The sequence below is a fragment of the Ictalurus punctatus genome, chromosome 2, assembly GCF_001660625.3.
Source record: "Ictalurus punctatus breed USDA103 chromosome 2, Coco_2.0, whole genome shotgun sequence".
Taxonomy (NCBI): domain Eukaryota; kingdom Metazoa; phylum Chordata; class Actinopteri; order Siluriformes; family Ictaluridae; genus Ictalurus; species Ictalurus punctatus.
Genome location: NC_030417.2, coordinates 18,735,493 through 18,751,445, shown reverse-complemented (window position 1 = coordinate 18,751,445; position 15,953 = coordinate 18,735,493). Strand labels below are relative to the sequence as shown.

Sequence of the window (15,953 nt, the reverse complement as noted above, 5' to 3'; positions counted from 1 at the left end):
TACGCTTGGACTGTCAAATAAACACACACATCATGTAAAAATGCAGGTCTGGCCAAGAATTCATGCAAACACAGTGGGTTATGTCTTAAATGAATGTAAACAGTTGGGGGTAAAATCAGAGGTGTGTCAGTACAGTATATTGGATCTGTGCATTAGATCTTAAAGTTACAGCTGTCTAATAAACCTGCTGCTGTCTGTGTCATTAATGTTAATCCAGTAACAAAAGACTAAGAGGAAATCACTCACTCACTCATTTGACTGAATAAATTCAGTATATTTAAGAAGAATAACTGTATATGTAGTAAATATCATACACTGATTTTTTTTTTATTTCAGGAATTCAAATGAAAAAAGTTACAAGAACAGAGCTATACTCAGAAATGAGTTTGTTGTGATTCATAGACAGATTAAAAGCAGTAATAAAGCATGAAGCTTGTTGTTATGACATGCTCCTAATGTACTTCTACTCTGTACTCTCTCTTTCTCAGCCTATATAACTGTGGGGAGACGCATCAAATCACTGAAATGTCAACTCGAACTGGAGGACATAATATAGTGTGATACAATAACAAAACAGGTTCATTTGTATTTTCCTAAACTTTGAATATAATAAAAGTTCTACATACACCATAATAACCCTTTTTTCACTGAAACCATTTTTGATAGGAAGCTAGTTGAGGTGCTGTTGACATGAAATAAAAATATTAAATGGCAATGGTAAGATGTAATAGTGGTATTTTTTGTTACATTTATGTTGCCATTGGTTTGTGAAGGTTAAAATATTAATTTATCAGCTCAGGGTTTAGTTTACAATTGCAATTTTAAATCTTTTTTTCAATTTAATTACTTTCTGGACTTAGCCGGACTGAAATTGGGTCCAACTCGGCCCCTTAGACCCAACACAATCCTTAACTACATACAGCTGGGAAATTATTGAATGCTTCAACATTTTTTTCAGTAAATATATTTCCAAAAAGGGTATTCAAATGAAATTTTCACCAGATATCAGTATTAACTGAATCTAAATCTGCAAATATAAAAATTCACAACATTAAAGTCCATAAATAAAGTTTTGTGTAATAAAGTGGAATGACACAGGAATAATGTATTTAACACACTAAGAAAAAGCAGTTCTCCAAGGCAAGGTAAGTCAAGGAACCAGCTGAAATCCGTCAGTAATTATACCCCCTATCTGTGTAAATTAATATCAGCTGGGTTAGTAAATTGATGGTCTATAAAAAGGCTTTTCGTTACCAGGGTGTCACACAAGAAACATCTCATGATGGGTAAAAGCAAAGAGCTCTCCCAAGACCTTCACAACCTTATTGTCGCGAAACATATCGAATCAGATACAGACGTATTTCAAAACTTCTGAATCTTCCAGTAAGCACCATTGAGGCCATTATTATTATTAAGTGGAAGCAACAAAACTGAACTTTTTGGCTGTCATACTACACACCATGTTTGGAGAAGAAATGGCACTGCACATCACCCTAAAAACACTATACCAACAGTGAAGTTTGGAGGAGGAAGCATCATGGTGTGGGGCTGTTTTTCATCACATGGTACTGGCAGAATTAATATAATTGAAAGAACGATGAATCGAGCCCTTTACCGGAAGATTCTTGAGAAGAATCTGCTTCCATCCACCAGGATGATGAAGATGAGACGTGGGTGGACTTCCAGCGGGACAACGATCCAAAGCATACAGCAAAGGAAACTCTCAATTGGCTTCAGAGAAAAAAAAAATCAAGGTGTTAGAATGGCCCAGTCAATCATCTGACTTGAATCCAGTTGAACAAGATTTAAAGACAATATGTTTAGAAGAATGGGCCAAAATCACACCTGAATACTGCAGCCGATTAATTTCTTCTTACAGGAAGCGTCTTGAAGCTGTCATTACAAACAAAGGCTTCTCCACTAATTGGATTTAATGTATTAAATACATTTCAGTTAGTGTGCTCAATACTTTTTTTCTGTCATTCCGCTTTATTACACATAACTCCATTTATGGACTAAAATGTTTGGATTTATTTATATGTGTGGATTTCCTGTGAATATCCTCATTGGAAATATGTTTACTGAAAAAAATGTTGACACATCCAATACTTATTTCCCCCACTGTATAATAACCTAACTTGCACAGTGAACCTTAGCTAGTCATTCTAGCTAATGGTACAAGATCACAGACGCAAAAGTGGCATTATGTACTGTATTTTTAGGACCTGAGAATATAATCTAATTGTATTTATTTGTGTAAAATTATATTCAAATGTAACAACATCTGCAAAAAAAAAGGTTATACAGGATATGTGGAAGATAGCGTCCACCAAAATATTGCGTATATTTTTTTATATACTGGCTGCTATAGAATTATCATTGTAGATTGAATGTAAATAAAGTGACTTTTAAAAAAATATGTAGGCAATATTATTATTGACTTCGCGCACTGCCACAATGCCATTATCTATATATGTATCTGGATTTAAACTTCAAGTGGGAGTGGCCTCAACTGCACTGCTATGAATTCTGGCTTCGACAGTTCCTCAACCTCAGTTACATCACTCCAGTTCATAACTAGAGGTGTTATCCCGCTCATGCAGGTTATTATTTTTGGTATTATTTAGGATATTTTCCAACGTTCTCTTTCACAAAATAGAAAGAAACTAGCATAGCCGAATAACTAGCATAATTTACCCTGACCACGCTGTTTTTTGTTTGTTTAAGTATTTAAAACAAGTCTTATAGCGCACCTCTTATTTGTATCTATATTTGTATTAGTTTAGAACGTTTACATTATCTATTCATTCTGTTCATCTGCTCTGCTTACACCCCTATCGAGTGCAGCTGCTTCCTGCTCAAAATAATGAACGCTTTTGAAAGAGTGTGCTACACATTTAGTCTGTTTGGGTCATATGACTTTCCAAACCATCGTCACTAGGGACCCATTAGCAGGAAAATAAAGTCTTGTTCTGCAAGCTAATTAAATGTACTATTATAATGACAACCTAACTTTTCCACAAGCAGACGTATGTTACAATAGCATTTTACGGTAAAGAAACATATTTAGTGCAGGCTCAGACAAAGAAACCCGACACAAGCTCAGCTGACATCTGCGAACCTTTACAGACATGACTTTACCTTGACGCACACAGCTTTCTTATTACTCGAGGCAGGAATTTCTCTAATGTATTAATGCACATGTACAATGCAGAGCTTTTGCACGTCCTTTACTTCTGTTTTTCTCTAATGCATGGCACTTTGATGTTTAAAAAGCTTCTAAAACTCCTCAAGGCTTTAAAACTGTCGCATCTCTTTGGCCAGAGATTTAATGTCTTTTAAAAAAAAGTCTTGAGGGGAAAAAAGAGCGTCTTGTGTTTTAACTGTTGATTTTATTCTCTTTTTGGTTAAACTACAAGGTAATGTATATAAATATATAAATATAATTAAAGGACTGGATAATGAATAGTATTGCACTGATTTCATATTCACGTTCAACATTTTATTATTATTATTATTAGTAGTAGTAGTAGTAGTAGTAGTAGTATCAGGAGTGGTAGTATTCTTTTTCCTCGCTCTATTTAATGTCTGTTCAGTGTCATTTTGTTTGGTCTACGTAAGGAATAAACCATTCCATGACATGCCATTATAGGACAATAATCAATGGCGGAGTGGCATGATGAAGCAGAGTCACTGCTACCACCCTGAATTTGATTATTTTTCTTTAACAGCAGGTCCTGAAGTGTTTTACTCCTCTTACACCACAGCTATTTCTCAACAATTACAAATCTTATTTGTTAAAAGATAACACATCATAGTTTGTTTCCATTTATAGTTAAGTTTAATGATGTGGAACATCCATGAAACAAGTTCTAACTTACGTTACAGCAGCTATAAACAGTCGTCCTTCACAAGCCTATTCAACCCTCTCTCTTGAATAAGATAAAAAAAGAAATCACAATTCCTCTGTCCTGAAGTTTGTCAGAAAAGTAACAGCCTTACCACTGACTGTTACAAAACATCGACACTGGAGAATCCTTCCATCGATGTTAAATAAACGTCTCCTTTTGGTTTGTCCAAGTTTTTCTCATTCTGTCATACACCCTGCTCTTGAGAATCTAGGCCACTCGGGAGAAAGAGACAGCTACATGTATTGATCTTGGTCATTATTGTCTTGCTGTTTCTCTAGCACCACGTCTGCGATTTATCGACGCAGCATTCAACACGAGTGTTTCAAAGTTCCTTGAAAACACCATGAGTCAGACTTTTGCGACAGTACACGGACTCCAACGCTGACCCACAAACTTGCTAGGATACAGATAATGATATGCACCAATAAACAAATAAACAACAATAAGCAATCAATAATGGAGCATCTTCGATCCAGAGTCACAGTAAAGAAAAAACATTCACAGCTGCAAGCTGGTACATAAAATTGTAATATAGTGAAAAGTTGAGAGAGATTCCAAGTTCTCAGGTGCGTAGTGTGAAACGGAGATTGTGTCAAAAAAAGATTATCGAAATCATCATGCAGCAGCCACGATGCTCTTCGGGTCAAACAGTTCAGCATCATCGATAGACACTAATCTGTAATTTTGTGTGTGTGTGTTTTCTCACTGACTGCTACTAATATTAATCATCACCTTACAGCATCCACGATGCCAAATCTACTCACACATACACATACTCAAAGAAACTCAAAAGAATACAAATAAATAAATAAATGCCCAACTCCAGAGCGTGCAATAAAAATGTAAACAATAAAGTGATCACTGATAAACAATGCGATCATGCGAATGTTGTAAACTTTAGGATAAAATCCGCAATAAACACAAATGTGTCCTTGTGCATCATCTTGTGCAATTTTTTCCCTCTCTTATCAAATACACAGCAATAAATGAAGCATGCACGTGCGTGCCTGTCCTAAAAACCAGCCCTAACCTTGGACACGGAAAGGCTGACAGAAGGTCAACTCTAAACTCTTTTCCTTTTTCCCAGGGACTGCTGCATTAATCGTTATCATGGTGATGCCAGGGCAAATGCATTCACACAAGCACACACGCGCGCGCGCACACACACACACACACACACTAAACACAAAATAAACGCACAACTTCGATGTATGAAAAAAAGAAATATTAAAGTGCATCATTAATGCATCATTTCCAAGTGTCCAAAAATATCACTGATACACAGTGCAGTTCATTATTTATCCTAAGCATGTAGTTCAAGAAGTTTTAAGAAAAATATGTATGCAATTTTATAATAAAAACACAAACGCGTCATCTGTGCATCATCTTGTGCGATTTTTTTCTCTCTCTTGTCAAACACAGCAATAAATTAAACATGCGCGCGCATTTGGGACCCATGCCATGCGAGCCAAGTGTGCACAAAACCAACTCGCGAGCCTCCGCGAATCGCAAAACACCGAGCACTGACCTCCGGTGTGGGGAAAAGAAAGGAAGCGCGCGGAGCGTGTTTTCTTTTCTTTTTTTTTCTTTCTTTCTTTTTTTTCTTCCTCTTTTTTTATTTAACGGCGTCGCACCGGAATGCGTCCCCGCCGCGCTCGCGTGCACATCCCTTCTCCTCCTTCTCTTCCTCCTCCTGCTCCTGCTCTTCCTCTCTTATGCGCGAGCGCTCTCGTTTTCTCTCCCCGCGCGTGTCTTACCTGAAGGGCATCTCCCGCCACTGCCATCAGCTGCCAAGATTTCATGGCGGTCGAGGAGGAGGAGGAGGGGGGGTAGGGGGGTTTATCGGTAAGTGGAAAGCGTGCTGGTGGTGGGTAGGAAGGGGGTGGGGGCAGAACGGGAAGGGGTAAATTAAAAAAAAAAAGGCGCGAGGAGCAGAAAGTGGCTCCCTGGTCTTTTTCTCGTAGGCGGCGGTAGAGGTGAACGCGGTTTTGAGCGCGCGACGGCGATGTAGAGTGGAAGATAGAAATAGAGAGAGAGAGAGAGAGAGAGAGAGAGAGAGAAGCGCGAGCGGGCGGTCGCCGGTGCGTAGCCACGTGCCGCCGATGCAAATGAGCGCGTGTGTCACTCTGGAGTGCGCGCGCCATTACGCCCCCCCCCCCCCCCCCCCCCCCCGCCCCCCTTAGAGTTTTGGGCGCACGCTACTACAGACGCTTATTTGTAGGACGTTCTTACACTTAGCACATGCAACTTTCTAAAAAAAAAAAATGGTGGTGATTTACCAGCTCATAATGCAATTAATAATGAAGTCGCGCTTATTGATTGACAGAACGTAAGTGACACGTATCACGTGCCCGGAGTTCAACATTTGGGCTTATGTTTTGTACACTTATATCTAGGAGATTTTCATTTACACAGAAAGATGTAGCATGTGCAACTCACCCAATCCAGTTGTCACGTCAGCTCTGGTTTCGGCCACCCTAGAATTTTACGCTATCCGTTGTTACCCAGATGAGGATGGGTTCCCTTCTGAGTCTGGTTCCTCGCAATGTTTCTTCTTCTTAACATCTCAGGGAGATTTTCCTTGCCACTGTCGCCACCGGCTTGCTCAATTGGGATAAATTCACACACTTAAAATCTGTATCCCGTGTTTATATATTTCTGTAAAGCTGCTTTGAGACAATGTCCATTGTAGAAAGCGCTATACAAATAAACTTGAATTGAATTGAATAGACTGCATTACCCATTAGCCCTGTCAGAACCACATGACCCTGTCACATACCATTTGATTGCACTCACCTGTTTTGTGTTTCCCTTTTGATTTGTGTCCCCAAGTTCTTACTGTGCGGTCAAGTCCTCCTAGGAAGTTCGTATTTACGAGTGTTCAAGTCACTTTGATCAGAGCAAGATGGCGGTGTACAATCTCTTAATTAAGTATAAACAATACAGCAAGGTTTTTTTTTTAACTCTACTTCTAGAAAATGAAGAACAAAGAATCCACATCATGTGTGTTTTGCTTTTTTATGCGTTTTATCAAAGCCTGACATGAACTTGCTGCATAAACCAAACACATAATAACTTAAATCCGCTTCTGAGACGAGTAAACATTCAATTTCATTCAACAAATTTAACATCAACTACAGACGTTGCCTCCAAATTATTTCACCATGTTTTCTTACTGACTTAGAAACTCGGAGCTCAAAGAAAATCCTGAGTTTCCCACTCAGAATTATGACCATTGTTACCATTTTTTGACAATTCCAGAATAACTCATAATATTCATTAATTAATGATAATTAATAGATCAAATAAGCATCCAACTAAATGGTGTCCTCCTGCACACAGCGTGAGCTTATGATGGATGTTTTTATTTGTAGGATTTCTGGGATAATTCAGCGCAAATTTTCCTGAATTACAGTTTGAAAGTTACTACCCACTGTTTTGAAATCGAATTTTCTACACTGCACGTGCTGCACCTTTCTCTGTAAAATGACTGCTGTCGCCATTTTATGTGCCGTTCTTCTGCATGTACGCAAGCGATGAATTTATACTTATATACCTGCTGAATTAATCTAATATTTAATGTTCTTTTTTAAAATAAAAAAAATTCTACCCTCTCAGCCTGTGTTTGCACGACCAAGCAACAAAGCGACAGATGAGCGTCCGTCTACCACGACACAGAGCCGCCATTTTAGCTACAACGTCAACCGTTTGCAAGGAGAATTTCTCAAATCTATGCAAACTACATAGTTATGAGGCCGTAAATCGACAAATCCAAACGATTTTCTTGGAGTGAATCCTCAGACAATGTAGTGTGACGTTTATTCAGTTCCCCTGCTCACAACTTTAGTTCCTTCCTGCAATCTCATTAGTCCCTCTTCACAAAATGGAAGAAAAATGTGCCACTGTTGTTTCATTGTATCCAGTCATTAAATGTGTATAGAGACATTACGAAGTTAAATAATGCTTGGAAGGAAGTCGCAGAGATTGTAGATGACTCTGGTGAGTGTGCGTAGCTAGAGCACGTAAAATGTAACACTGATTATGTTTTTAATCAATTACATGTCGCAATATATATTAACTACAACGACACAAATTACCGCAGTAGCGTTTGCTACATGTCTACAAGCGAGTAACGAGCGTAAGATGCGTAAACATGCTTTAATGCGAGTGAATGTGAAAGGTCCTCGTTCCTGTCATCTCCGTCCTTATATTCATCAGTTTTTGCGTCTCAGGCTACACAGAGTGCACTATGATTTCACCCCTCTTGCTGATTTAAAGCTCAGCTCCACCATCTAACCTGAGAATTTGAAAGGCACCTGACAACTGCATGTCAGGAACATATCGTTTTAGGGTTTTTTTTTCTTCCTCAGTAACGTCAGCCCAGTGGAGATGAACGCTATAGCCAGCCACTGCTGTACAATCCTGGTGACAGTCTACATAAATTGGGTTAGCAGCAGCCCAGGCGGTAAAGGACTTGTCATCAGTGACCTCTGTGTAACTACATCCCCGCTGCTCCTGAAGTGCCGCGAGACACCGTGTTTTAATATAATTCCATCCTGTCCTGACGTTCCAATTTCTTAACGCCAGCCCATGTTTATTAGGACATTTTTTTAATGCAGGCTTAAATTAAGGGCTTGTCCTGTCTGCCACCGTGCCTCGTTCCTTAATTCCAGAACGTCATTAGAAATTTCTAAAAGTCCACTCATGATTGACGTCAATACGTCACCGGATGCGTGACAGTGAGACAGGGTGAGGGTGTGTGAGGTCTGGTTTTAATTTATTGCTGGATCATATATAGCATCATAAACCTGAATGTAATCAATCTTCACTGGGATCATTTATTAAAACGATATATACAAGATGTGATGGGATGGTATACACTCTTAAACATCAAGGAGCAGTGCCACTGCCATAGAAATGGTTTTGGTTCCTTAAAGAACTAAATTAGATTAAAAACTAAAAACTGTATAATTTTTTTTTCCTACAAAAAAACAAACCAAAAAAAAAACACAAATAATAATTTTCCTACATAAAGAGCCTTTAGTGTAATGGCAATGTTTATTGGGGAGGGGCCAATTAGTAAACCAACAAAAAGACTTTTGTGTTTAAGATCCATGACATAGTTGCAAAGAATGTTTTCTGACACCTTTAAACATTGTTTGTTTTGATTGTTGTCTGGGTTTTTTTTTTTTTTGGCTGAATATTATTCATTTGTTCAGTCCTTTAGTCATTTTGTTCATTCATTTTTTGTTCAGAACCCTTCATCCAAAAAGTCCTTTAGGTAACAAAAATACAATGGTTTTTCTACGGCTTTGCTCCAAACAACCTTTTCCAGATAATTTATACATTGATTTGTTTGTTCGTTTGTTTATTTAATTGCTTGTTTGTTCAGTTAAACAGCCATGAATCAAACGTTTATTTGGGAACCAAAAATGGGACCTTCTGTGGCACTGCTCTAAAGAAATTTTTTTTTAACCTTTAGACCTTGTTTGTTTGTTTTGTTTAAAATCCCGCATTAAAGGGTTCTTTAGGACGCAAGAAGCAATGGTTGTTCTATGGCATTGTGTGTGTGTGTGTGTGTCATGGTTTGAATCCACATTATATGACAGAATAGGGTTGTGTAGGGTCCTGAGTGTTACCACATGATATAACCGTGAGCAGAGAGGAAGAGAGTGGATTAGACCTATGTTTCTGGAATATTTATGGTTATTTATGAACCTGCAGCACAATATCTGTAATGGCTTGGTCTTCCTGTGGCTCTCGGGTGTGCAGGCTTTCGCGTTTTACCCGCATGAAAACTGGCTGACATGTCATTTGTCTGCGTGGTGTCATCTCTGTGCCCACTAATGGGATTATTCCTTTCCCATTTTTTACAAGCAGAAGATGTGGCGCTGTTGTCTGCCAGGCTGATGTTCAGACACTTCACATGTTCTTAATCACTTTCTGATGCAAATGATGCAACACGATGGCTGACAATTAGATCCCAGAGCTCTCGTACACTTACTAGTGCAGATAAGCTGCCACAAAGGTATGTGTCAAAGTTGATAAAACCAGAGCCGTAAATGATTGTGCCATTATATCTCAAAGTTATGGAATTCTCCATTGTGATTGGTCAGGTGTTAATTACTTAGCAGCTCTGTTGATATTAATGCTCTTGTGTTAATAACCTATCATATCTATATTAACAGCTCATTCATAGGGACTTTTACAACAGATGTTTTCAGGTTTTCTGTAATATATAAATATATATATTTATTTAATGTACATATGTACATACATATGATATTTATTTATTGTTTATGGAAGGAGTCTCCAGTTTTAGTTTTTTTAATCTCATTAACTTCACAAGAGAGAGCAAAAGAGGACTGGTGAGGGGAGGGCTGAAAGGAAAAAAGAAAGTATGAAAGAAAGAAAAAAGGCAGAGACAATGGTTGATATATATATGTATATATATATATATATATATATATATATATATATATATATATATATATATAGAGAGAGAGAGAGAGAGAGAGAGAGAGAGAGAGAGAGAGAGAAAGAGACAATGGTTGAGAAAGAAAGAAAGAAAGAAAGAAAGAAAGAAAGAAAGAAAGAAAGAGACGATGGTTGAGAGGGAGAGAAAGAAAGAAAGAGACAATGGTTGAGAGAGAGATATAAAGAAAGAAAGATGGAAATTTTTGTGCAAATATAATATCCGTTATATATAAACATGTCTCACAGCAGATTAAATAATTCATTAAATATTTTTTAAAATTAAATAAATAATTCCAGCCTCAGTTTCAGTTTAAATTGCTCCCTCATTTCATTTCATTTATTTATTCACAGTAAATTCATAAATTCTTTTACCCCATTTTTTTCTCCAGTATTTTGAAGATTCACCCACAATGCTCTGAAAATATGATCTGTATTATATATTGCTATTGTTTATTAATATATCTCAGAGCAAATTAAATCATTTCAGCTGGAGTAAATAAATAAATAAATGTGAACATTTAAAATAGACCAGAAGGTAAGGATTAAGCGCGAGGATGATATGCCAAATCTCTTCGAATTGTTCCTCCGCCTCCTCTGCTTATTTATCCGGCTCTCCCGTAATTACTCAACTCCACCCAAACAGGAAGCACCGCCAAATGACCAAATTGACCCAATGGTTATAATAACTTTCATTATTACACGGCTACGCCTTCCTATTGTGACAAAAATGAGTCAATAGAGAGATTATAGGGAACACAGAAACTCAATATATATTCAAATCCGATGAGATATGCAATTCTGAAGTGGCCTAGCAGCCCATTAGCTTATTTTAATCTCATCACCGGCTGCTTGTTTGGTTTCTCGTCTTTTGCTTATTGTTTTCATTTATTACTCATCTGTCGTCATTGATTCGGCTGGCGGTGGATCTTGTGTATTTTTCCCGAGGATGTCTTCAGCTTCTGTTACCTAATTGAAGATAGGACCAGGAAGCTGGAGGGAAATTTAATCTCACAGCAAATTCTTTAGCTCAAAGCCAGCCGAAGATAAAGTTTTGAACCAATACTTGGAATTATGATATGGCAAGCTTGCTAATATGACTTCTGTCAGGTTATTGTGATAAACTCAATGTCCTATCAGCCTCATGGACTACAACCAGGTCACATGACCCTGTTACATGCCCTGAGTTGATGAGCTTTTTTGATTGCAGTCCCCTGTAATTCATAAAACACAGTGTACAGCATATGTGTGTGTGTGTGTGTGTGTGTGTGTGTGTGTGTGTGTGTGTGTATATATATATATATATATATATATATATATATATATATATACACAGCGCAAAGTCTTGCTTGTTTTTTATTCTGTTTTAAATCTTTTCCACATCTCAGGGCCGGTTCTCCAAGTTCTTCACCACTCAGCCTTCCAGATATTTCTGATCGTGCTAAATGTGATCCCTTTAACGAGACTACTTTCAAAATCTGATCTTATCCCAGCATTTCCTTCACTTCTCCAGGAAGCACAATGTTTTACAGAGTTCCCGAGTGAAGCTTATATAAAGCCTCATCTATCAAAATGGCATCCTGCAGCACATTAGCTCTCGCACATTTATAGCCAAATCAATAAAGCAGGAGTAGCCTTCGCTCTTCATCCACTCGGCTCAGAGAAAAAGCTAAAATCTCTCAGTGTGTCTCGTCCGCGTATCTAATGAAAAAAAGCTGGCAGGGGATTCGCTGATCTCCGAGCTGCTGTGTTGGAGGTGTTGCTGGATCATTAGAGCACAGTAAAGCAGTCATTTCCAGAGAGAGAGAGAGAGAGAGAGAGAGAGAGAGAGTGTGTGTGTGTGTGTGTGTGTGTGTGTGTGTGTGTGTGTGTGTGTGTGTGTGTGTGCGTGCAACAAAATCTTCTGACAGCCTTACAAACCAAGCTAAGAATTAAAGAGAGGGAGAGACCAATATAGAAGGGGAGCGGAATAAAAACAGAGAGAGAAATATAAAAGATATAAAGAAAAAAGACAAGTAAAAAAGAAAGAAAGACACTAGTAAGAGATCCAGCAAGAGAATGAGGGAAAAGAAAGAAAGAAGTGGGATAGAGCCAGAAAGAGACAGAATGGTTGAGTGAGAGAGAAAGGCAAAAGATAGATGGTGAAGACAGCGAGACAGACAACTGGAGAAAAAAAGAGTGAATAGGTCAGAGAGGGGGTGAAAAGGGCAAACGAATAGAGAGAATGAGGGGGCGAAGAGAAAGAGTGGAAGACGAAGAGAAATGGAGAGGATTAAATGGGCAGAGATGGAGTGAGAGAAAATGATTAAGAAAGATATGGTGAGAGGTAGAACGAGAGAGAGAGTTTGGGAGAGTGGAACAATGTAGACGAATAGAGACAGACAGATGATGGGTTAGAGAGAGATGCAACAAAAGAAAGAAAAAGAATGAACGAATGAGATGGATAAGCAGGCAGAGGATCATGTAAGAGAAAGCGGGGTTTTTTTAGTTTTTCACAACAACTATATTTAATCATTTACATTTACATTTATTCATTTAGCAGACGCTTTTATCCAAAGCGACTTACAAATGAGGAAATACAAGCAAAGCGATATATCAAGCAGAGAACAATACAAGTAGTGCTACTGTACAATATCTTTTAATTGAGTTCTAGAAAAGCAAAGTGCACAGAGTAGAGGTGTAACAGCCAGAGTTATTTATTTATATATTTTTAAATAATGTGGTGCTGGGATTTTACGGGTTAGATAGGTGTTCAGAGAAGAGGTGGGTCTTTAGCTGTTTTTTGAAGATGGTGACCGATTCTGCGGTCCGGATTGAGGTTGGAAATTCATTCCATCACTGAGGGACAGATAGTGTGAAGGTTCTGGAAAGGGACCTTGAGCCACGCTGAGTAGGTACTACTAAGCATCGGTCATTAATCGATTGTAGATTGCGTGAGGGAACGTAAGCCTTCAGGAGAGAGTTGAGGTAGGAGGGTGCTGTTCCAGACAAGGTCTTGTAGATGAGCATCAACGGAAGCCAGTGGAGGGAGATGAAGAGGGGTGTGACATGGGTCCTTTTGGGCTGATTGAAGACAAGACGTGCTGCTGCATTCTGAATCATCTGAAGGAGTTTGATGGAGCTGAATGGGATGCCCGAGAGTACAAGAGCCTTGACTAGTAGCTGTGTAGCTTGTTCAGTGAGATAGGGTCTGATTTTCTTGATTTTAATCATAAAAAAAAAATCTTTACACTATAGATTTTAAATTATACCCACATTTTCCACATTTTTGTGTTTTCACATAGCATCCCTTCCCAATATTTATTCCAATCAAAACTCCTTTCACCAATTTTTTAAAAACCATTTTGACTTTCTGCCCTTCTCTGCCTTCTAGCTTTTCTTGCCTTGTAATATAAATAGCTCTTTTAGCTTGTCCAATTAAGAAGTTTAACAATTGGCTTGTACTTCTTTGGGCTTCCCTATAACATGGACCAAGAATGAAACTGTGGAAGGAGAAAGTTTCACCAAAATAAAAAAATTAAAAAACGTTAATTTAAGTACACTAAAGAAACTTTTCAATCTTACACACTCTAAAAAGCAATGAAAAACTGTTTCCCTTTTGTTTTTTTTTGTTTTTTTTTCTCTTCACAAAAAGGGCACTCATTAGACACATTAGGATATTTTTCACTGAAGATCACCTGTACATTTTTCTAATGGTGGTTTATAAAGAATTCTCCATACAGGTTTTACATTATCTTCCAAACCCAGTTTTTCTCTCCACAGTGTATCTTTTTGTTCCTTACATTTACATTTATTCATATAGCAGACGCTTTTATCCAAAGTGACTTACAAATAAGAAATGGGTTGTTTCCTTAAGGGTTGTTTTTTTTAAAAACATTTACACAACATTTATATAACACTTTACTTTGAACATCTTGAAAATTCAGATATTCCGGACTTTCCAATTCCAAAAAAAGTCGATCTAAGCCTTTTAAATCAGGAGTAATGAAATTTTTTTGGAAATGGATCTGAATTAATAGGAACCACTTTATCATTGTAGTACTCTTCCAACAATTTATTTTCTTCTACCATCAAATTTTGCATTAATAATTCTACCACTTTTCAATCCACACCTTCCAAATGGGATGCCACAGCTTGAGCATTACTTAACTCAGGACCACAAATATCCATTAAATTATATAATTTTAATGTCTTAGATGAGCATAAGATTTGAGATAGTCCTGGTGTGACTCCACAAGTCACATCCAACCTCGCTCCTCCAACAAGAGGTTCCTCAAGCAGCCAGTACAAAGATGCTGTGTCTTGCCTCTGTTTTATTATATAGCTGCCAAATGTTAAAAAGTCCTTTGTAGAATCGATGGATTAAACTGTAGTTTGCTGGAGTCAATTAAAAAGAGTACAGAGTTCAAGTTCAATCCACTTCCTTGATTAAAAATAATGTCAGCTACTTTCCTCCAGACCAAATACAACGGTCCTGTTAAATAGCTCTGTATAAACAACAGTTGAAAAGCCGCTCTTCTGCTGGCCAGATGTATAAGTCCTTGTCCTCCTTCCTCCTTGGGAAGAAAAACTATGCATTGGGCTATCCAGTGAAACCCATTCCAGAAAAAGCCCACTAGGAGGATCAACACAAATCAAATTGTGCCATAATATTGATGCAACCAAATTATTAATTACTATAACGCTCCTTCTAAATGACATCTTCGGCATGCACCACTTCCATTTTTCTAGTTTTACTTTTACTAAAACACCGTCCCATTTTGGGGTTGTTGTTTTTTTGTAACACAGAATCATTCCCAAGATAAACTCACAAATATTTAATTCCATCACTCATTCCATCTACAGGCCTCCTGGTAATTTAGGAGGACCTCCAACCCATTTACCATATACCATTGCTTCACTTTTTGACCAATTTACTTTGGCCAAAAAAAGAGGCCAAAATCATCAATAATTTTCTTTAGCACCATTATTTCATTGTGATCTTTAATTAGAAAAATAATATCATCAGCATAAGCTGATAATTTAACTTTTTTTACTTGAGTAGACCAGCCTTCAATACTATTTCTAATTTTGACAAGCGGAGGTTCAATAGCAAAGGCACACAGCATTCCTGATAAAGCACACCCCTGTCTGATCCCTCTTTGAACTTTAAAAGGTGCACACAAACCACCATTTATTTTCAGTACACTCTCAATGTCCTGATGCAAGACCCTGATCATGGCAGTAAAACCTGAGCTGAACCCAAAGTCCTCCAGCGTTAGAGAGAGATAGCTGTGCTCAACCCGGTCCAACACCTTCTACTGATCTATGGAAATAAGACCAGTATTTATGTTCAATAACCTAGAGACATCTGAAATATCCCAAATTTTAAAAATATTATTAAAGATGGACCTATTAGGCACACAGTATGTCTGATCATGATGAATGACCCTACCAACTACTTCCTTCAGCCTAATTCCCAAAGCCCTAGATACAATTTTCAAGTCAGTACACAGTAGTGAAACGGGTCACCAATTCTTTATATCTTTCAAATCTCCCTTTTTTGACAGAAGAGTTATAACTGCCCAT

The 15,953-nt window shown here is 37.9% G+C and overlaps 1 protein-coding gene across 2 annotated transcripts in view; it reads right to left on the bottom strand.

The window, feature by feature from the left end:
- The window catches only part of rbfox1 (RNA binding fox-1 homolog 1), a 325,104-nt gene extending 319,338 nt beyond the window's left edge, over positions 1-5,766 (bottom strand). Inside the window, exon 1 of one of the 2 annotated variants that reach the window (XM_017459787.3) lies at positions 5,669-5,766. In XM_017459787.3, coding sequence (XP_017315276.1) covers positions 5,669-5,713 — 45 coding nt within the window. In that variant the 5' untranslated portion in view covers positions 5,714-5,766. Of the gene's footprint in view, positions 1-5,439 lie in introns of both variants that reach the window. The other variant, XM_053673512.1, reaches the window with a different exon arrangement.
- Positions 5,767-15,953: the final 10,187 nt, after the last annotated feature.